Source organism: Lonchura striata, chromosome 28 (assembly GCF_050655825.1).
Source record: "Lonchura striata isolate lonStrDom1 chromosome 28, ASM5065582v1, whole genome shotgun sequence".
In the NCBI taxonomy this organism is placed as follows: Eukaryota; Metazoa; Chordata; class Aves; order Passeriformes; family Estrildidae; genus Lonchura; species Lonchura striata.
In genome coordinates, this window is record NC_140730.1 from 1,084,493 (window position 1) to 1,105,731 (window position 21,239).

The window sequence follows — 21,239 nt, forward strand, 5'->3', positions numbered from 1 at the left end:
AAATCAATATCCGCCGGGATGTCACAGCCCTGGGAGGGGACAGCGGGCGTTGGGTGACGGGGGAACCTCGGGGGCGGGTGATGGAGGATGTTTTAGGCAGGAATCACCCCAAAAATCTATCGGCTCTCCCCATCTCGAGGGGGACACCAGGAGAGCTTGGGGCTGCTCGGAATTAACGGGGTGCGGTGAGAGGAGGCGGCTGGGGAGCGGCGCCAGGCGGGGAACACGACCCGAGGTCCCCAGGAAAGGGCGGGCGTGGCTCAACTGTTAAAAAAATTTATTAAAATGTCCAGCAGTACAGAAAGGCGGAGTCAGAAATGGGGAGGGGGCGCCGGGAGGGGGTCGGGGAGGGGGCGGGGACGCGGCAGTCACGTCGCAAGGAGCGGAGATCGGAAAGCGCCGTACACACACACGCACACACACACACACACGCCAACTCCGACGGGACCCGACACGAACGGACAGGGGACAGAGCCCCACCGAGCACCCCCAGAGCGGGCGCGGAGCGGGACAGGGGCCCCGCGACCACCGAGCCCCCCACGCCCCACCCGTGCCGGCCGCGGGGACGCCCCGGGGGGCTGGGGCAGGGAAATGGGGTGGGGGGCTGCTAAAAAACCAGAGCCACCCCGGGGGCGACGGGGCGGGGGCTGCCCCGGTTTGGGGCCAGGGACAGAGCCCGGCTCGGGGGCTCAGCCCGGGCCGGGGGCTGAGCGTGGGGCATGCAGGGTGGGCTGGGGGCGCACACGCAGCCGCCCCCTCCGGATCCTATTCCCTACGGGGCCGGGCATCCTAAGGAGCTAAAGCCGAAAGGGGCTACAAAAGAGGGGCGGGGAGGCGGTGGGGCAGGGACGGGGGACGCCGCCACGTCCCGCGGGGACCCCTTTGTGCTCGCCCGCCTCTAGAAGTAGTGGCCCTCCTCCATCCAGTCCAGCCGGAGGCGCTGGCGGCGTTTCCGCCGCTCCTTGCGGGGTTTGTGCCGGTGGTGCGGGTGGTGCGGGTGGCTGTGCCGGTGCCGCCGGTGCCGCCGCGCTCGGTGCGACCGCCTGGCTAACGGGGGGCAAGGCGGGGCACGCGTGGCGGGTCAGCCCCCCGGACCGGGGCTCCGGACCCCCTCCCGCCCCCCGAGGCCCCCACTAACGTTTTGTGCAGAGGATTTTGGGCCGGTCCCACTTGCCGCTGCTGTGGCACTTGATGGTGGGGACGTGGCGCTGGCTGAAGCCCTCGTGGCACTGGTAGCGCACGCTGGAGTGGATGTTGTACTTCTCCTTCTTCTTCCCCACCGGGAAAGCGTTCGGCACCTCCGGGGGGGGCCCGCACAGCACTGGGAGGGGGGGCACAGAGCTCCGTCACCCCCCGGACACTGGGAGTCACTGGGAGTCACTGGGAGTCACTGGGAGGGGACAAGGGACACCGGTCCGGGCCACCCTGGAGCTCCCCCGCCCATCCCTGGGAGCTGTCCCCAGGGTTTAATTGGTTAATTAATGGCCTAACTGGAGCGTCATTAGCCCGCGGGATGGGGAGGAGCAGCTGGAGGTTACTGGAACTTCCCGAGGTAAGGAATGGGAATTTAATGGGAGCAAATCAAACAAATCCGAGGGCTGAGGGAGGGACTGATGGCGGGGAAAAGAAAAATGGAGATTTAGGGGGGAATTGGTGGAGTTCGCCTGGGAGAAGGGCCGGGAAAGGTTGGCCGGGGATGGGGACAGGGACACCGGGACCTGCGGGATGAGGACACCGGGAGCTGCGGGATGAGGACACCGGGAGCTGCGGGATGTGGACACCGGGAGCTGAGGGATGGGGACACCGGGAGCTGCGGGATGAGGACACCGGAGCCTGCGGGATGGGGACACCGGGAGCTGCGGGATGAGGACACCGGGAGCTGCGGGATGAGGACACCGGAGCCTGCGGGATGGGGACACCGGGAGCTGCGGGATGAGGACACCGGGAGCTGCGGGATGAGGACACCGGGACCTGAGGGATGGGGACACCGGGAGCTGCGGGATGAGGACACCGGGAGCTGCGGGATGAGGACACCGGGACCTGAGGGATGGGAACACCGGGAGCTGCGGGATGAGGACACCGGGAGCTGCGGGATGAGGACACCGGGAGCTGCGGGATGAGGACACCGGGAGCTGTGGGACGGGAACAGGACGCCGCGGGCCGCGGGATGAGGCCGTGCCAGGCTGGGCAGGCCGGGCGGGCGCTACCTGTGCCTTTCTTGCAGATGTAGGGCAGGTTGTAGTTGCAGGGCACGTCGTTCCACTTGCCGATCTCGTGGGACACGAGCACCACGCAGTCCTCGCCGCCCGCGAAGAAGTTGTCGGGTTGGTTCTCCCGCCAGTTCTCGTATTGCTGCGGGGCCGCCGGGGAGGGTGACACCCTCCGCACCCCCGTCCCCGCACCCCGAGCCCCCCGAGCGCCCCGAGGCCTCACCAAGCCGGTGTTGTCGGTCCACTGGAAGTCCTGCTCCACGATGCGGTCGTTGAGGCCGATCCAGGTGTTCTCGTGGCCGAAGCCTGCGGGGAGAGGCACCCGCGGCTCGCACGGAGGAGGCGAGCAGCGCCCGGGGAGGGGGAGCTGGAGCCCCCCGGCCCACCGTTGATGAAGGCGTGCTCCTCCTGCGAGTGGATGCTGGTGAGGTGCCCGGCCCGGCGCCGGCAGTCGCGCTCCGCGTCCTCCCACGAGCGCCGGCGGGCGAAGTAGCGGTAGCAGTGGCCCTGGAACTTGTGCCAGTTGTGCTCACAGCCCTCCGTGTCTGCGGGGACGCGGCGACAGTGGCGGCGCGGCGCGGACCCGGGTCCCCTCCCGGCGCCCGGAGCCGCGGGGCTGGGCGGGGGGCTCGGCCGGGCCGGGGTCCCCGGCGGCGGCCCGCACCTTTCTCGCAGCGGCTGCCGCCGTAGCTGGGCAGGCAGAGGCACACGAAGGAGTTGACCTCGTCGATGCAGGTGCCGCCGTTCTGGCACGGGCTGGACAGGCAGTCGTCGATGTCTGCGGGGACACCGGGAGCTGCGGGCGCGGCCACCCCGCCCGCCGCCGCCGCGCCCCGCGGCTCGGAGCCGCGGTGCCAGCCGCGCCCGGCGGGGCCCGGGCCCTCACCGATCTCGCAGTTCTCGCCGGTGAAGCCCGGGGCGCAGCTGCAGCCGCACACGGTGCCGTTGGCACGGCTCGTCCCGCCGTGCAGGCACGGGTTGCTCTGGCACGGGTCCGGCGGCGCTGCGGGCGGCAGCGGGGCCCTGAGCCGGGCTGGGGGGCGCGGTGCCACCCCCGCTCCCATCCCAGCGAGGAAATCGGGGGAAAAAGGAGCGACACCGCCCAAACCTCCGCCTCAGAGCCTCCCGTTCTCCCCGCGGCCTCCAGCCCCGGTGCCCGCGGCTCACCGTGCCCGCGGCTCACCGTGCCCGCGGCTCACCGTGCCCGCGGCTCACCGTGCCCGCTGGCGTTGCCGGTGCCCACCCAGGCCAGCAGCTCCCGCTCGTCCAGCGCCGGCTCCTCCCCGCTGCCGCTGTCGGCATCCGGCAGCGGGGTCCCCCCCGGGACCCCCGGCGCCGCCGAGGGCTCCGGGAGCAGCCCCGCGCCCGGGGACCCGGCGGGCTCCGTCCCCCCGGGCCGGGGGGCGCTGGGGGGCGGCCGGGGCCCGCGGGTGGCCGAGCCGAGGGGCGTGGGGGGCTCCTCCCGCCCGGCCTCCCCGGAGGCGTCCTCCTGGTCTCCGGGGACAGCTGGGGGGCCGGGGGTGGCGAGGGGCTGCCGGGGGTCCGGGGGGGACAGGAGGAGCAGCTCGGCCGCCCCCGGCCCCGGCTCGGGGCGCTGGGTGGGCTGTGGGTCTGGGGGGGCGAAGGCTGCGGACCCCTCCTCGGCCACCGGCTCCAGCAGCGCCAGCCCCTCCGGCCGCTCGGTGTTGGCCCACAGCACCGCCTCGGTGGCCGTGGGGGAAGGGGGCGCCGAGGGGACGCCCCGGGCCGGGGGGGACGCGGCCGCTTCGCTGCCGGGCTCGGCCGCGCCATTGCCGACACCCCCGGGCTCCTCCGGCTGCTCCTGGCCGGGCTCGGCCGCCCCGGAGCGGGCCCGGGGCCCGGGAGGAGCCCCCTCGGCGCGGCCGGGGGTGGCGGGGTGTCCCTCGGAGGGACCCTCCGGCTGCAGGAATGTCACCGCCTTCCTCTGCCTCTCCAGCGCGCCGTCCCCCGGGGCTCCGCTGCCGCCGCCGCCGTCCCCGCGGGGCTGCGGGGCCGGCTCGGGACCCTCGGCCACCAGCGGGGCCGGGGGCAGCGGGGGCAGCGGGGGCAGCGGCGGCACGGAGCCCTCCTGGGACGGGACGTCCCCGGAGAAGTCCTCGGGGGCGTCGGCGGGCGGCCTCGGGGAGTCCCCGCGGGCTCCGGGGACGCGGGGCTGAGCCCCAGCCGCGGGGGGGTCCCGGTGGCCCCGAGCGTCCCGGAGAGTGGCGGGGGACGGGGACGGCACGGGCGGGGTCCCCGCGGGGGTCCCTGAATCCCTCGGGGCCGGCGGGAGGGACGGCGGGCCGGTGGCCGGGGCCTGGAGCTCTGCAAGAGACGGCACCGCCATGGGGCCACCGGGACGCGACGGCGCCGGGAGCCGCGTCCGGTGTCACTCACCGGGGCCGGTGTCACCCACCGGGGCCAGTGTCACTCACCGGGGCCGGTGTCCTCCTCCAGCGCGTTGGGGGACGCGTGGGGACCCTCCCGCCGGGGGCTGCCGGCTCGGGGGGGGCTCCACAGCTCCACGGCGTTGGCTGCGCCTCCCTTCACCTCCTGCGCCTGCACGGGGGCCCGGGTGACCATCCCCGGTGCCACCGCCGTGTCCCCAGCCGCGGCCGCGGGGTCCCGGGTGACCATCCCCGGTGCCACCGCGGTGTCCCCGGCTCCTGCCGCGGGGTCCCGGGTGACCATCCCCGGTGTCACCGCGGTGTCCCCGGCTCCTGCCGCGGGGTCCCGGGTGACCATCCCCGGTGTCACCGCCGTGTCCCCGGCTCCTGCCGCGGGGTCCCGGGTGACCATCCCCGGTGTCACCGCGGTGTCCCCGGCTCCTGCCGCGGGGTCCCGGGTGACCATCCCCGGTGCCACCGCCGTGTCCCCGGCTCCTGCCGCGGGGTCCCGGGTGACCATCGCCGCTGTCACCGCCGTGTCCCCCCCAGCTGCGGCCGCGGGGTCGCGGCTGTGCCGCTGGAACTGGAAGTGGCGCCCGTTGAGCCCGGGGTAGCTCCTCCTCGGGGCGCCGGAGCTGCCCGCGGGGGCTCCGGGGGTCTCCGGGGCCGCGCTGGGGACCACCCCAAGCCCGGGCGGTGACAGGGACGCGCCGGCGCTGCGCTCCAGGGCCGGGCTGTGGGGATGTGACCGGAGGGTGGCCGGGGGTCCCGCAGGGTCCCCTCGGGCCGGGCTGGCGCTGGGAGGGTCCCGCCGGGAGCTCTCCGGATCCTCCACCACGTTGAGAGCCTCCTCCTCGTGGGGCCACGCCGGCGGGGATGTCCCGGCGGGCGGCGGGGATGTCCCGGCGCCCGTGCCCAGCCCTGCAGCCGCCGGTGCCGGTGCCAGGGCGCTGCCCGGGAGGTCACCGCGCCGTGCCACCGGGCTGCCGCTGGCCGGCCGCAGCTGCTCGTCCTCATCCTCGGCCAGCCCCGCGGGCCCCGGCGGTGGCAGGAGGTCGTCGCGGTCGCGGGGGATGTCGCGGGTGTCCCCCGATGCGCCCGGGTCCTCGCCGCGCTCCACCAGCGCGTTGTCGCTGCCCGGCGGGTCGGGCGTGGGTGGCACCGGCAGCACCGGCTGCTCCGTGTCCCCGTGCCCCGCGGCTGTGGGGACACCGCGAGCATCGGCGGCGGCACCGAGCGCACCCGGGGGTCCCGTAGCCCCCCTCGAGTGTCAGCACCGAGCACCGCATCCCCCTCCCCGCGCCAGCCGGAGCCGAGCTCCCTCCCAGCGCCGCATCCCCTCATTTATCTCATTAATCCCCAATTAAATATTCATCCGCAGCAATTTTCCCGGCCGCGCCCACCGATCCCGGAGGGAAGGAGGCAGCGGCGGGGCAGGCTCGGCGGGCCCCCCTCACCTTTGTAGCAGTAGGCGTCGAATCGGGAGGCGGCGGGGGGGAAGCCGGTGCGGTTGGGGAACTGGTAGAGGGTCCGCACGCCCGGGGCCTCGCCGCCGCACTTGCTGCGCGGCCGGAGGATGGGGTAGCGCACGCTGCCGTCCGCCAGCCAGCCCGGGTCGCAGCGGTCCAGCCCCGCTCGCCACGCCAGGTGCAGCTGGCCCGTGGTGGCCAGCGCTGCCCCGCGGCTCCGGCAGTGCCGCCGGGCGCCCTGCCAGGTGAAGCGGCCCGGCTCCGAGGCGTGGAACACGGTCCCTGCGGGGAGGGCAGCCCTTGGCGACGCGGCCGCGGCGAGGGACGGCGCTTTCGGGCTGGCCCGAGCGCTGCCAAGGGTGGCACGGAGCGCTGGCACCCGCCCGGAGCGCGGCTGGGGAGGAATGCACCGAGATGTGGCCGTGGAGGGACACGGTGGGCACGGGGCCACGCCACGGCCAGGGGGGGACATCCTTGGGCACCCGGTCATGCCACGGCCAGCCAGGGAGGGACATCGTGGGCATCCAGCCACAACTGTGGCCAGGGAGGGACATCCCTGGGCACCCGGCCATGCCACGGCCATGGAGGGACATCCCTGGGCACCCGGCCATGCCACAGCCAGGGAGGGACATGGTGGGCACCCAGTCATGCCATGGCCAGGGAGGGACATCCCTGGGCACCCGGCCATGTCACGGCCAGGGACAGACACCCCTGGGTACCCAGCCAGGGAGGGACATCGTGGGCACCCGGCCATGCCACGGCCACAGAAGGACATCCTTGGGCACCCGGTCATGCCACGGCCAGCCAGGGAGGGACATCGTGGGCATCCAGCCACAACTGTGGCCATGGAGGGACATCGTGGGCATCCAGCCACAACTGTGGCCATGGAGGGACATCGTGGGCATCCAGCCACAACTGTGGCCATGGAGGGACATCCCTGGGCACCCGGCCATGCCACAGCCAGGAAAGGACACGGTGGGCACCCAGCCACGCCACGGCCAGGGACGGACACCCCTGGGTACCCAGCCATGGAGGGACATCCCTGGGCACCCGGCCATGCCACAGCCAGGAAAGGACACGGTGGGCACCCAGCCACGCCACGGCCAGGGACGGACACCCCTGGGTACCCAGCCATGGAGGGACATCCCTGGGCACCCGGCCATGCCACAGCCAGGAAAGGACACGGTGGGCACCCAGCCACGCCACGGCCAGGGACGGACACCCCTGGGTACCCAGCCAGGGAGGGACATCGTGGGCACCCGGCCATGCCACGGCCACAGAAGGACATCCTTGGGCACCCGGTCATGCCACGGCCAGGGAGGGACATGGTGGGCACCCAGTCATGCCATGGCCAGGGAGGGACACCCCTGGGCACCCAGCCGTGCTCCTGGCCGTGCCGTGGGCACAGACAGACCCTGGGCACCCATCCGTGCTCCTGGCCGTGCCGTGGGCACAGACAGACCCTGGGCACCCATCCGTGCTGCTGGCCGTGCCGTGGGCACGCAGGGACCCCCGGGCACGGATCGCGGGGCGCAGCCCTTGCCTCGCAGCTCCCGGGAGTAGCAGTAGACGTCGTAGAGCTCGGCGGGCTCCCTGCGGCCGTAGCTGCGCACGCCGGGGAGGCGGTCGCGGTCTCCGTAGCAGCCGGGCCGGGACAGCGTGATGGGGTACCTGCCGGGGGGGCACGGTGGGCGCGGGGCTCCGCGGGCAGCGGCGCCCGGGGTGCCCGGGGGTTCCCGGAGATGGCCCGGGAGTGGCCCGGGGGTGGCCCGGGAGTGTCCCGGGGGTGTCCAGGAGGTGTCCCGGGGGTGTCCCGGGAGTGTCCCGGGGGTGTCCAGGAGGTGTCCCGGGGGTGTCCCGAGGTGTCCCGGGAGTGTCCCGGGGGTGTCCCCGCGGTGTCCCGGGGGTGTCCCCGCGGTGTCCCGGGGGTGTCCCCGCGGTGTCCCGGAGGTGTCCCCGCGGTGTCCCCGGAGGTGTCCTGGGAATGTCCCGGGGGTGTCCCGGGAATGTCCCGGGGGTGTCCCCGCGGTGTCCCGGGGGTGTCCCGGGGGTGTCCCCGCGGTGTCCCGGAGGTGTCCCGGGAATGTCCCGGGGATGTCCCGGGGGTGTCCCGGCGTGGCCCGCTCCCCGCACTCACCGCACGCTCTGGTCGCTCAGCCAGCCCGCGTCGCAGTTGTCGTAGCCGTCCTCGAAGGCGGCCTGGAGGTGCTGGGGGGAGGCGATGACGGCGGAGTTGTCGCGGCAGGCGCGGCGGGCGGCGGCGAAGCTGAGCGCGTAGCGGCGGCCCGCGGGCCGGTAGTGGAACACCACGCCTGGGGACACGGAGCGCGGCGTGGGGCGCGGGCACGGCGGCCGCGGGGCTTGTGCGGGGGTGAGGGGAGCGGGGCTGGCACGGGATATAGAGCTGGCACGGGATATAGGGCTGGCACGGGATATAGGGCTGGCACGGGATATAGGGCTGGCACGGGATATAGGGCTGGCATGGGATATAGGGCTGGCACGGGATATAGGGCTGACATGGGATATAGGGCTGGCACGGGATATAGGGCTGGCATGGGATATAGGACTGGCATGGGATATAGGGCTGGCACGGGATATAGGGCTGACATGGGATATAGGGCTGGCACGGGATATAGGGCTGGCATGGGATATAGGGCTGACATGGGATATATAGCTGGCATGGGATATAGGGCTGGCACGGGATATAGGGCTGGCACGGGATATAGGGCTGGCACGGGATATAGGGCTGGCATGGGATATAGGGCTGGCACGGGATATAGGGCTGACACGGGATATAGGGCTGACATGGGATATAGGGCTGGCACGGGATATAGGGCTGGCACGGGATATAGGGCTGGCACGGGGTTCAGGGCTGGCACGGGATATAGGGCTGGCATGGGATATAGGGCTGACATGGGATATATAGCTGGCATGGGATATAGGGCTGGCACGGGATATAGGGCTGGCACGGGATATAGGGCTGGCACGGGATATAGGGCTGGCATGGGATATAGGGCTGGCACGGGATATAGGGCTGACACGGGATATAGGGCTGACATGGGATATAGGGCTGGCACGGGATATAGGGCTGGCACGGGATATAGGGCTGGCACGGGATATAGGGCTGGCACGGGGTTCAGGGCTGGCACGGGATATAGGGCTGGCACGGGATATAGGGCTGGCACAGGATATAGGGCTGGCACGGGATATAGGGCTGGCACGGGATATAGGGCTGGCACGGGATATAGGGCCGGCACGGGGTGCAGGGGATGCAGGATTGGCACGGGGTGCAGGGGATGTAGGATTGGCACGGGGTGCAGGGGATGTAGGATTGGCACGGGGTGCAGGGGGTGCAGGATTGGCACGGGATGCAGGGGATGTAGGATTGGCACGGGGTGCAGGGGGTGCAGGATTGGCACGGGATGCAGGCTGGCACAATGTTTAGGGCTCAGGGGGCACAGAACTGCCACGGGGCGCTCGGGACACGGCTTGTTTAGGGTGCAGGGGGCACACGGGGGGCACAGCTGCCGTGGGGGGCACAGGCTACACGGGGTGTGGAGATCCTGTGGGATGCAGGGAAGAAACGGGGTGCAGAGTTCTTATGGGGTGCTCATGGTTTCTATGGGGTGCAGGGACCAAACGGGGCGCACGGCTCTCATGTGGGGTCATGGTTTCTATGGGGTGCAGGGAAGAAACTGGATGCAGAGTTCTTATGGGGTGCTCATGGCTTCTCTGGGGTGCAGGGACCAAACGAGGTGCAGAGTTCTTATGGGGTGCTCATGGTTTCTATGGGGTGCAGGGACCAAACGGGGTGCAGATTTCTTATGGGGCGCTCATGGTTTCTATGGGGTGCAGGGAAGAAACTGGGTGCAGATCTCTCATGTGGGGGTCATGGCTTCTCTGGGGTGCAGGGACCAAACGGGGTGCACGGCTCTCATGTGGGGTCATGGTTTCTATGGGGTGCAGGGAAGAAACTGGGTGCAGATCTCTCATGTGGGGTCATGGTTTCTCTGGGGTGCAGGGACCAAACGGGGTGCACGGCTCTCACCTGGGGGTCATGGCTTCTCTGGGGTGCCCAGCTCTCCTGGGGTGCCCAGCCCACCCTGGTGTCCACCTCGCCCACCCTCCCTCGTCCCCAGGCTCCCCCCAGGCTCCCCCCAGGCTCCCCCCGGCCGTGCCCCGGCCGTGCCCCGGCCGTGCCCGGCTCACCCGTCACCTCCAGCGGCAGCAGGTCCTGCTCGTCGTGGATGCCGGCCACCACCTGGCAGCGGTAGAGCCCCGCGTCGCTGGCGCGGGCCGCCCGCAGCTGCAGCGTGGCGTTGCCGCGGTCACGGCCGTAGCCCGGCAGCCAGGCGCGGCCCTCGTAGCCTTTGAGCACCTTCACCGCGTCCTCCCTGGCCACCAGGACGGGCGCGTCCTCCCGCCGGCCGCCGGCCGAGCGCACCTTGCTCCATTTGACGCGCGGCGGCTCCGCGGGCGAGGAGGAGGAGGAGCGCAGGAGGAAGAGGCAGGGCAGCGCCGCGGGTTCCCCCAGCCCCACGCGCACCGCCCGCCGCTGCGGCCGCGCCATGCGGATCGCCTTCCCCTCGTCCTGCGAGCCTGCGGGGACAGCGGCCCGGCTGACACGGCGGGCAGGGCACGGCGGGGCCGGGGGGCTCCCCCCGAGCCCCCCGGGAGGAGCAGGAACCGCGAGGATGGATCGGGATGGGGCTGCAGCCCGACCTGGAGCCCTCTGGGGCTGGACCCCCAGCTCGGACGGGGTCCGCGCCTCCCCCAGGACGCTGCCCGGCCCCCCCGGGATGTCCCCAGGCTGTGGCCGCTGGTCTGCGCCCGTGGGTGCCGCGCGACTCCCGGGGGACACCGGCACTCCCCCGTGGGTGCCGCACCCCTCCCGGGGGATACCGGCACCCCCCGTGGGTGCTACACCCCTCCCGGGGGACACCGGCACCCCCCGTGGGTGCTACACCCCTCCCGGGGGACACCGGCACCCCCCGTGGGTGCTACACCCCTCCCGGGGGACACCGGCACCCCCCGTGGGTGCTACACCCCTCCCGGGGGACACCGGCACCCCGGCCCTGCCCGCAGGCGGGGGTCCCTCGCCCACGACGCCGCTTGACCCTGGTGGCACCAGGGAAAAGCCACCCCCGTGCTGGGATAAAGCGTGGCAGGACCGTGACCGACCTCTCCTCCTCCTCCTCCTCCTCCTCCTCCTCCTCCTCCTCCTCCTCCCGCACTAATCCCGTCCCAGCCTGGGCAGGCTCCCAGCGCAAATCCCCCGCGTCTCGGACCCCCCGTGGGCCCCCCGTGGGGTCGGAGACCAGCTGGGGCCGGGGGCTGCCGCTAATCCCCCCGGGACCTTCCTCCCTCGCTCACTGGGGCACGGGGGGCGCTGGGGGGGCGATGCCAGAGCCCCCCGTGCTGCGGGGACGGGGGGGGACGCGGCTCCGAGCCACGGCAAATCCCCGGGGGGCTCAGCTGGGCCCTGGGGAGGGGGATTAAGGGTTTAAGGCCGCGCCTGCAGCGATCCCCGCGCGGAGGAGGGGGCACGGCCGCCTGGGGGGCTTCTCCCCGCTAATCCCGGCGGCGGCCCGAGCCCTGCCCGGTTCTATTGCCCGTCAGGATTTACCCCGGCCCAGAGCTCATCACTGATCGCCGCTCGCCCTCTAATTAGCCCGGGCCGGCCAGCACTTACCCAGGACGGCGATGGGCAGGAGGGAGAGCCCGAGCAGGACCCAGCAGGCGGCATCCCCCATCACAGGCACCATCCTTGACCTGCAGGGACAGCGGCTGCCAGGCCGGGCTGCCAGGCCGGGCTCGCCCGCCCCGCCGTGCCCGGGGCCGCCAATCGGCCCCGTGAGCCCCGGGACCGGCGGGAGGCCGGGCACTGGCACAGCCGGCGTGGGCACAAGCGCTGGCTGGCACCTGCCACCGGCACTCGGCTGCCACCGCACCCAAACCGGGCACGGGCATCGCCCAGGGACTGCCACCATCGCCCAGGGACTGCCACCGGCACCCAGAGACTGCCATCCGCACCCAGGGACTGCCACCAGCACCCAGAGACTGCCACTGGCACCCAGGAGCTGCCACCGGCACCCAGAGACTGCCACCATCGCCCAGGGACTGCCACCATTGCCCAGGGACTGTCACCATCACCCAGGGGCTGCCACCGGCACCCAGGGGCTGCCACTGTCACCCAGGGACTGCCACCATCGCCCAGGGACTGCCACCATTGCCCAGGGACTGTCACCGGCACCCAGAGACTGCCATCCGCACCCAGGGACTGCCACCATCGCCCAGGGACTGCCACCGGCACCCAGAGACTGCCATCCGCACCCAGGGACTGCCACCATTGCCCAGGGACTGTCACCGGCACCCAGGAGCTGCCACCGGCACCCAGAGACTGCCACCGGCACCCAGGGGCTGCCACCGGCACCCAGGGACTGCCACTGTCACCCGGGCTGGCGGCAGGGACAGCCCGCTGGGAGCCGGGAGCATGAGGAGCAGGAATCCTGCCGGGTCAGGAATCCGGCTGGGATCAGGAATCCTGTCAGGATCAGGAATCCTGCCGGGATCAGGAATCCGGCTGGGATCAGGAATCCCGCTGGGATCAGGAATCCCGCTGGGATCAGGAATCCTGTCGGATCAGGAATCCTGCCGGGATCAGGAATCCCGCCGGGATCAGGAATCCTTCCGGGTCAGGAATCCCGCTGGGATCAGGAATCCTGCCGGGATCAGGAATCCGGCTGGGATCAGGAATCCCGCCGGGATCAGGAATCCTGCCGGGATCAGGAATCCCGCCGGGGGCTCGGGGTTGGCTTTTGGGGTCACACGGCTGAGCCGTGGCTTCCCTGCCCGCAGCGTCCCTGCGGGATCTGCTCCCGCAGCCGGAGAAGGGGGAAAGGCCGGGCCGGCAGCGCCCGGGGAGGCTCAGCCGCGCCCAGAGACCCCGGGGCGGGGCCGGGACACGGCTCCGCTCCTCCGGGGACACGGCTCCGCGGGACCGGGGACACGGCTCCGCGGGGCCGGGACACGGCTCCGCTCCTCCGGGGACACGGCTCCGCTCCTCCGGGGACAGCGGCTGCCACCCGCGGGGCCGGGACACGGCTCCGCTCCTCCGGGGACACGCGGGGGACACTCCCGTGGTGGCTCTGCTCCTGTCCCCGCTCCTGCCCGCAGCCCCTCACCGCACCCCCGGCGAGGTGCTGAGCCAGCAAGAAGTATTCCCGGGGTCAGCACGAGCGACCGGGCGGTGTCCCCGGGACCCATCGTCCCCTCCTCGCCACCGTCCGTGGATCCACGGCCCAACCCCGCCGGGACCGGGGCAGCCGGGGTGGCACGGTCACATCCCGGCCCTGCGGTGGCACCGGGCTCGGCCCGCGCTGGCTCCCGGATCCCAGGCAGATCCAGCCGGGATTCCCAGGAACAGCCGGGCGAGCTGGGCCACGCGGGTGTCACCAGGCGGTGCCCGGAGGTGCCAGCGAGGCGAGGGGGGTGGCACGGGGGTGGCACGGGGGTGGCACGGGGGTGGCACGGGGGTGACGGAGGTGGCACAGGGGTGGCACGGGGGTGACGGAGGTGGCACAGGGGTGGCACGGGGGTGGCACGGGGGTGGCACGGGGGTGGCACGGGGGTGGCACGGGGGTGGCACAGGGGTGGCACAGGGGTGGCACGGGGGTGACGGAGGTGGCACAGGGGTGGCACAGGGGTGGCACAGGGGTGGCACGGGGGTGGCACGGGGGTGACGGGGGTGGCACAGGGGTGGCACAGGGGTGGCACGGGGGTGGCACGGGGGTGGCACGGGGGTGGCCGGGCCACCACGGCCACCGGAGCCCGAATGTCACGGCGGGGTGGCTCCCCGCAGCCAGGGCGGTGTCACCGCGACGTCCCCGAGGCCGCGTGGCTCGGCCCCCTCGGGGACACGGAGCGTGTCCCTGTCCCCCCCCGGCGCCCCAGCCCAGCCGGGGGAACGGCAGACGAGAGAAATTAAAAATAACGCCGGTGCAAAACGCCCCCTCAAATCCCCCCCCAAACCGGGGCGAGCATTTTCACATCTGTCACTAGCTGTCACCTCATGAATAATTCATCCTGCTCATGAATATGCAAAGCCGGGGCTGGTGATTAGCTTGAGCTGAAACAGAGCTTAATTCCACCCAGGCCGCCGGGACCACCCGGTCAGTTCGGGGGTCACCTGTCCCCCAAAACCTGCCCCGAGCCCGGGCGGGGCCGGGGGCGGCCCGCACGGAGCAGAGGGGACATTTGGGACATTTGGGGACACGGCACGGGTGGCGGGACAGAGGCGGCGCTGCCCACCCACGCGGGCAGCCCGGATGCCGCCGGACATCGGTGTCCCCTCCCTGGGGACACCGCAGCCCTGGGGGTGCCACCAGCCGTGCCCGCGGCCACCGCAGCCCCCACGGCCTCGGGGTCACTCCGGTGCCACCGGGGCGAGCGCGGCATCCCGGTGCCCACCCCCGCGGCCTGTCCCCCGTCCGGGGGTGCTCCTGCACCCCGACCCCGAGCACCCCCGGCCCCCCTCTGCCCCCCGGCACCCACCTCCCTCCCAGCGCCGCCCCCCGGGCACCGGGGCGGCCTCCGGGGGTCCCGCGGCGGGGCCCGGCGGCGGGGCCGGCTCGGCGTCCCCTCCTCTCTGCCCACAACAAAGGAATTCTGCAAACCTCGCTGCCGTCACATCTCACAGGCAACGTGATGCTCCCGCTCCCCCCAGCCTGCCGGAATAAATTAGCACCTCGGGAAACTGCGATCCCGGCCAATATGGGCCCTTTGCCGGTGCGATTTTTATTAGGCAGACAGTCTGCAGCCTTTATTTTAGAATTTGCTCTTCTTTTTTTTAATTTTTTTTTTAAAAATGCATTCATTCTTTCTGCCCCGCTTTCTGCCTCGCCCCGAGCGCCGCGGGAGCCCCGGAGCCGGCGCAGCTTCGCTCCGAGCCCTCGGCTCCACTCGCTGCGAGCGAGTCCCGCACCGCGCCCGGTGCCACAACCGGGAGGAGAGCCCCGGGCCGCGGCGCCCGGCACGGATCCGGGCCGCGGGCACCGCTGTCCCGCCGGTTCCGGGCTGCCGAGCCCCGAGCCCGACCCGCACCCACGCCCGTCCGTCCATCCCGGCTCCTCCGCGCCGTGTCCCCGCGCTGGGGACATCCCGGCCGTGGCACCGCCACCCCGGGACAGCGACATTCCCCGGAATTCGGAGCCACCACCGCCGCCAGCAAGGGCGGCCCGGGCGCAGCCGGCGGTGGCACCCCGGTGGCACCGCGTCCCGCCGCCCCTCGCCGCCTCTGCCTGCCCTCGGTGTCGCTGCCAGCTCCCGGGGCACTCAGGCCGCCGTGTCGCCTGTCCCCAGCCGCGGCTGCCCCTCAGCGCCCCCAGCCCTGGAGAGCTCCGGTCCCCGCCGTGCCCCCGGTCCCGGTGTCCCCGCCACGCCCCCGTTGTGCAGCGGCCCCGGTGCCCCGGTGCCCGCAGTGTCGCCCTGCTGTCCCCGAGCCCTGCACGCCCGTCCCTGGCAGCTCCCTGTCCCCTCGGTGTCCCCGCGCCGGGGCCGCCCTCCGTCCCCCGGCCCCGCAGTGTCCCCGCACACCGAGCGTCCCCCGTGCCCGGCCCGGATCCGTCCCGCTCCTGCCGCGGCGGCGCCGGTGCCACCGGCCCCATCCCCGCCACCGCCGCCGGGACCCGCGGGCCCCCCGCCCCCGCATCCAGCTCGGATCCATCCCGCTCCTGCCGCGGCGGCGCCGGTGTCGCTGCCGGTGTCGCTGCCGGTGTCGCTGCCGGTGTCGCTGCCGGTGTCGCTGCCGGTGTCCCCGCCGGTGTCACCGCCCCCATCCCCGTCCCCGCAGCAGCGCCGGTACCGATGTCACCGTCCCCACCGCCGCCACCGGGCCCCGCATTCCCGCAGCCCCCGCAGCCCCGCCGCGCCCCCAGCCCGGATCCGGCCCGGATCCGGCCCTCTTCCGCCGTGGCGCTGCCGGTACCGGTGTCGGTGTCGCTGTCACCGTCCCCATCCCCGCCACCGGGCCCCGCGCCCTTGGCCCCCCCAGCGCGGATCCGTCCCGCTCCTGCCGGAGCCGTGCCGGTGTCCCCACGGCCACGGCCGGCCCGCAGCGGGGGCGGTGCCGGTGCCGGTGCCGGTGCCGGTGCCGGTGCCGGTGCCTCACGTACCTGCTCCGTGCTCAGGGCGCGCCGGGACTCATCGCCTCCGGTGGAGCCGAGCCCTCCCGCCGGCACCGGGGGCTTAAAGCGGGGCTCGGAGAGGGGGGCAGCGGGCCGGGCCCCCCGGAGGGGGCCGAGCCGGGCCGGGCCGGGCCAATCGCGGCTGGCGGCGGGCGCGGGGCCCCCCCGCCGGTGCCGCCGGTGCCGCCCGCCCGCACCTGCCCGCAGCGGCGGAGAACCCGCGCCCGCTCCGCGCTGCCCGGCGCAGGGCGAGGGGCGGCCGCGCATGCGCCGCCCCCCCCCCAAAAAACCCGGGCCAACCCCCCCAAAACCGGGGCCGCCCCCTCCCCACCGAGCGGGGCCGCCTCTCGCACCCCGCGCTGCGGGGAAGGGCTTGGGGGGTCCCCGAAATGAGGGGGGGTCTCCAGGAGGGCTCTGACAGAGATGGGGGGTCCGTGTGGGGGGGGGGCTGTGATGGGGGTGGGGTCCCTACGGGATGTGGGGGGGTCGCTGAAATGGAAGCCGGAAGAGGGGGGGGACCCAGCGGGATTTTTCTGGGGTGTTTCCAAAAAGGGGAAGCACCTTCCAGCCCCTCCGCACCCCAAAATTCCCTTTAAGCCATTCAGGGCGCAACCCCAGCCCCCCACACCCCGGCATGGGGCCGGAACGGGGCGCGGGGGGGGGGCTGGAAGATGCTGTGGGTGGATAAAAGCTTCAAAAAGCCCCAAAACCCCCCCAAAAATGGGTGGGACTCTCCGAAGAGCTGCGCTACCAGAAACGACCCCCCAAAAGGGGGACAAAAAGCATCACTGAGCTGCTGGAGGGGTTTTTTGGGGAGGGGGCGGGGGGGTCACCTTCCCGCCGGTGACTGAAGAAAGCCAGCCTGTCTCCCGCGACTTGGCACCAAAAAAAGAGAATCCCCCCCCCCCCCATTTCGCCCATAGGATGGATCCGCGGAAACCCGAGAGCAAAGTTCTCATTTCCGACTCCATTGTGCCAGACTTTTGGTGGCGTTTCCTGCCTTTTGTGAGCCCCCCCTGCTCCGGCACAATCCCGGCGTTGCCGGCGCACAGAGCTCCTCTGTTCCCCTCCTTTATGCGGCTGCAGCTGGCGGGCCCGGCCCCAGGGAGGTGCCCGTGGGGCACGGGGACAGGGGGCACCGTCCCCGTGGGCTTTGCCCAGGGGGGTTCGCGAGAGGGTCCCGGGGGCTGCCGCCCGCTCCCGGGGGCTCCCGGGGGCTCCCGGGGGCTCCCGGAGGCTCCCGGGGGCTCCCCGGGCCGCTCCTGGGGTTGCCGAGGGGAGAGGATGGGCCAGGAGCGGTCCGCGGGGTGGGGCCGCCTCTGAAATCCCCACCGCAGCCGGGTGGGTGCTGCACCTGCAGCCCCAAATCCTTCCTCCCGCCCCTCGTCTTCCTCAGTTGCACCCGGGATCAGGGACGGGCTGGGTTCATCCCGCATTCCCGGTGCGTGTCCCCATCCCAAAATCCCCACCGCAGCTGCTCACAGCCCGGCCCGGCCCTCGGAACGTCCCCGGGGCCTCTCGGGGAGCAAAGGTGAGGGAGGGGGGACCCCGGGGCACCCCCAGGGGACACCGAGCCCCGGCAGGGCCCCGGGGACGGGTCACCGGCCGCCCCGGGGCCGGGGAGGGCGCGGGCAGTGACCGAGCCGAGCTCTGGTCTCGAGTGGGATGAATGCCACAGCTCGGGGGCCGGGCTGCCACCGCCGCCTCTCCCGCTCCTCGGCGGCTGCCGGGGACCGGCTCCTGCACCGGGGTCACCTCGTGGGGTCCCCTCCGAGCCCAGCCCCGCGCCCAGGGTGGCGGGGCTGGCAGCGGTGTCCCCGTGTCGCGTCCGAGCCCAGGCTGGGGTCCCCCCACCCCTCCGGCCCCGAGCTGCTCCCACGGGGCCGAAGCTGCTGCCACCGTGTCCCGCAGCCCCGAGCGCACCGGGAGGCCCCGGGACAGCGCGGCTGGGGTGTCCCCGTCCCTCGGTGCCCCGTCCCTCGGTGCCCCATCCCTCGGTGCCCCATCCCTCGGTGCCCCAATCCCTCGGTGCCCCAATCCCTCGGTATCCCCGTCCCTCGGTGTCCCCATCCCTCGGTGTCCCCGTCCCTCGGTGCCCCATCCCTCGGTGTCCCCGTCCCTCGGTATCCCCGTCCCTCGGTGCCCCTGCCCCTCGGTGTCCCCATCCCTCGGTATCCCCGTCCCTCGGTGTCCCCGTCCCTCGGTGCCCCCGTCCCTCGGTATCCCCGTCCCTCGGTATCCCCGTCCCTCGGTATCCCCGTCCCTCGGTGCCCCAATCCCTCGGTGCCCCGTCCCTCGGTGCCCCATCCCTCGGTGCCCCATCCCTCGGTATCCCCGTCCCTCGGTGTCCCCGTCCCTCGGTATCCCCGTCCCTCGGTGTCCCAATCCCTCGGTATCCCCGTCCCTCGGTGCCCCGTCCCTCGGTGCCGCTGCCCGGGCCCCAGCCCCGGCGGCACCGGCGGCGGCGCGGGGGAGCGCGGGCACCGCGCGTCTTTTTGAGCCGGGATTCTGGCGAAATCCTGCAGCAGTGTTGCCGTGACGACCCTCCCGCAGCTTCCACCCAGAGATGTTTTCCTTTGTTGTGACAGGGACACGGCAGCGGCCGCGGGCGCTTGGGGTGCGCTGGCAGCGCCCAGGGGCGGGGGTCGCCCCGGCCCGCGGGGACCCCGCCGCGGCTCCAGCTGGGGCTGGGGGTCCCCCCCGCTCCAGCAGCGCCCCGCTTTGTCCCCAGGCCCCAGGGGACAGCGGAGGGGCCGGGTGACACGAGCGTGGCACGCCTCAGCCCGCTCCTGCCGCCAGCACAACAGAGGGGCGGCACGGCCAGCCCGCGCGTGGGGACACGCGTGGGGACACGGACGGAGCGGTCGCGTCTGCGGTGCCACCCCCGTCCCCCGCAGGACAGACCGAACCGGGCGGGGGCGAGGCCGGCAGCCTCCCGGGCCGCTCCAGCTCGGGGAGCCCCGCCGGGCGGAGAGGGAGCCCGGAGCTGCCCGGTGTCCCCGCACGGCCGCGGGGCGCTCGGGGGGACCCGTCCCGCGCCCCACGGAGCCGCTTGTTATTCCGCTCAGGTCCGCGGGCCGCTAATGAAGGCCGTTCCAGGAGAGATGCCACATTCATCAGCGCCGCAGCTCATTAGCGAGGCCGCAGCTGCGGCCGGCGCTCGGGGCGCTGCGCGGGGACGGGCGGACGGACGGACGGACGGACGGACGGGCGGACAGGAGGAGCCGCGGCTGGGGAGAAGCGCGGCCCTGCCCGCCCTGGCGGAGCTGCGAGGACAGCCCAGCCAGGGGTGAGGGGGCACAAGGGGTGGCGCCTCCTCCGCGCTGTCCCTGTCCCCCCAGCCCGCAGAAGGGGCCGCGGGTCCCCCCGGGACGCGGCGATGCTGCCCGGGCCAGGCCCGGCTCCGCTCCGGGCGCACCGGCAGCGCGCATTGATGCGATCCGCGGTTTCCATGGCAGCTGCCTCCTTCCCTTCCCCCGTTCCGGCAGCGCCGCGGCTCCGGCCCCTCGGGCAGCGGCCACGCCGCGCGTGGGACACGGGGGGACACGGGGGGACACGGGGGGACAAGGGGGACACGGGAGGGGACACGGGAGGGACACGAGGGGACACGGGGGGACACGGGGGAACACGGGAGGGGACACGAGGGGACACGAGGGGACACGGGGGGACACGGGGGGACACGGGAGGGACACGGGGGGACACGGGAGGACACGGGGGGACACGAGGGGACACGAGGGGGCACGAGGGGGACACGGGGGGACACGGGAGGGACACGGGAGGGACACGGGGGGACACGGGGGGACACGGGAGGGGACACGGGAGGGACACGAGGGAACACGAGGGGGACACGAGGGGACACGGGGGAACACGAGGGGACACGGGAGAGGACACGAGGGGACACGGGAGGGGACACGAGGGGGACACGAGGGGACACGGGGGGACACGGGGGGACACGAGGGGACACGAGGGGGACACGGGAGGGACACGGGAGGGGACACGAGGGAACACGGGAGGGGACATAGGAGGGGACACGGGGGGGACACGGGAGGGACACGAGGGGACACGGGAGGGACACGGGAGGGACACGGGAGGGACACGGGAGGGAACACGGGAGGGGACACGGGAGGGACACGGGAGGGACACGGGGGGACACGGGAGGGGACACGGGGGGACACGGGAGGGACACGAGGGGACACGGGAGGGGACACGGGGGGACACGGGAGGGACACGGGCGCCTCCTCGGTGGGGACGCCACCAGCCCAGCGCAGCGCTGGTTTTGGGCGAGCCGGGCTGGCACGGGACACGGGGGGACACGGGGGACACGGGGGACACGGGGGACACGGGGGACACGGGGGACACCGGGCCCGGCCAGCCCCGCTCTGACTCCGGCCACGGCCAGCAGCAGGGCTGGCAGGACGCCGCGCTGGCTCATTAGCCAGGGTGCTAATTGTCCCGCGCGGGGACACCGAGCAGCCAAGCTCATTAGCGGCGCAGCCGCCCTCACACCTGCTCACGCTCACGGGGTGGTGACACTCTTGGGGACACTGCAGCAACCCCGGTGCCCTCAGCTCGGCGAAGAAACGCCAGTTTGTAGCTTAAAGCCAGCCTTGTAATAAATTAATGATAATTTTATCATTTACCCATCGCCTGCCAGGGGGATGCTGCCACGGCCACCCTGCCCGGCTCCTTCCCAGCTCGAGATGCCGCCGCGGTGTCACTTGGCGTGAATGACAAACGACGTCTGGCGGTGCCGAGCCCTTCCCGAACCCCGCGGCACCCCCGTGCTGCGCGGCGGCGGAATTGGGGGATTTCGGTAAATAATGACGGCACGGAGAACAGGCAGAGCGCTGTGCCGGTGCGCCCTGGATTCCGCATCCCCGGCCACCCCCGGGGCCCTTCAATGAGCACCGGGATCCTCCCGGTTCCCAGCGAGCACCGGGATCCGCCGGTTCCCAATGAGCCGAGGGGTCGGGGGTCACCGGGATCCCC

At 72.9% G+C, this 21,239-nt stretch overlaps 1 protein-coding gene across 2 annotated transcripts; it reads right to left on the minus strand.

The window, feature by feature from the left end:
* Window positions 1–260: 260 nt before the first annotated feature.
* NCAN (neurocan) lies at window positions 261–16,478 on the minus strand. 2 transcript variants are annotated; one of them, XM_085562284.1, is made up of 15 exons: window positions 16,239–16,478; window positions 11,759–11,838; window positions 10,276–10,665; window positions 8,204–8,378; window positions 7,610–7,737; window positions 6,055–6,348; window positions 4,646–5,797; window positions 3,426–4,535; window positions 3,097–3,213; window positions 2,875–2,988; window positions 2,597–2,755; window positions 2,434–2,516; window positions 2,208–2,352; window positions 1,139–1,321; window positions 261–1,043 (listed from the first exon to the last, which is right to left on the minus strand). In XM_085562284.1, the coding sequence occupies exons 2-15, from the start codon at window positions 11,829–11,831 to the stop codon at window positions 814–816; spliced, it is 4,353 nt and encodes a 1,450-aa protein (XP_085418410.1). In that variant the 5' UTR covers window positions 11,832–11,838; window positions 16,239–16,478; the 3' UTR covers window positions 261–813. The 2 variants fall into 2 exon arrangements, with proteins under 2 accessions (XP_085418410.1, XP_085418409.1); XM_085562283.1 differs by lacking the exon at window positions 16,239–16,478 and having other exon boundaries at window positions 261–1,047.
* Between the last annotated feature and the right edge of the window lie 4,761 nt (window positions 16,479–21,239).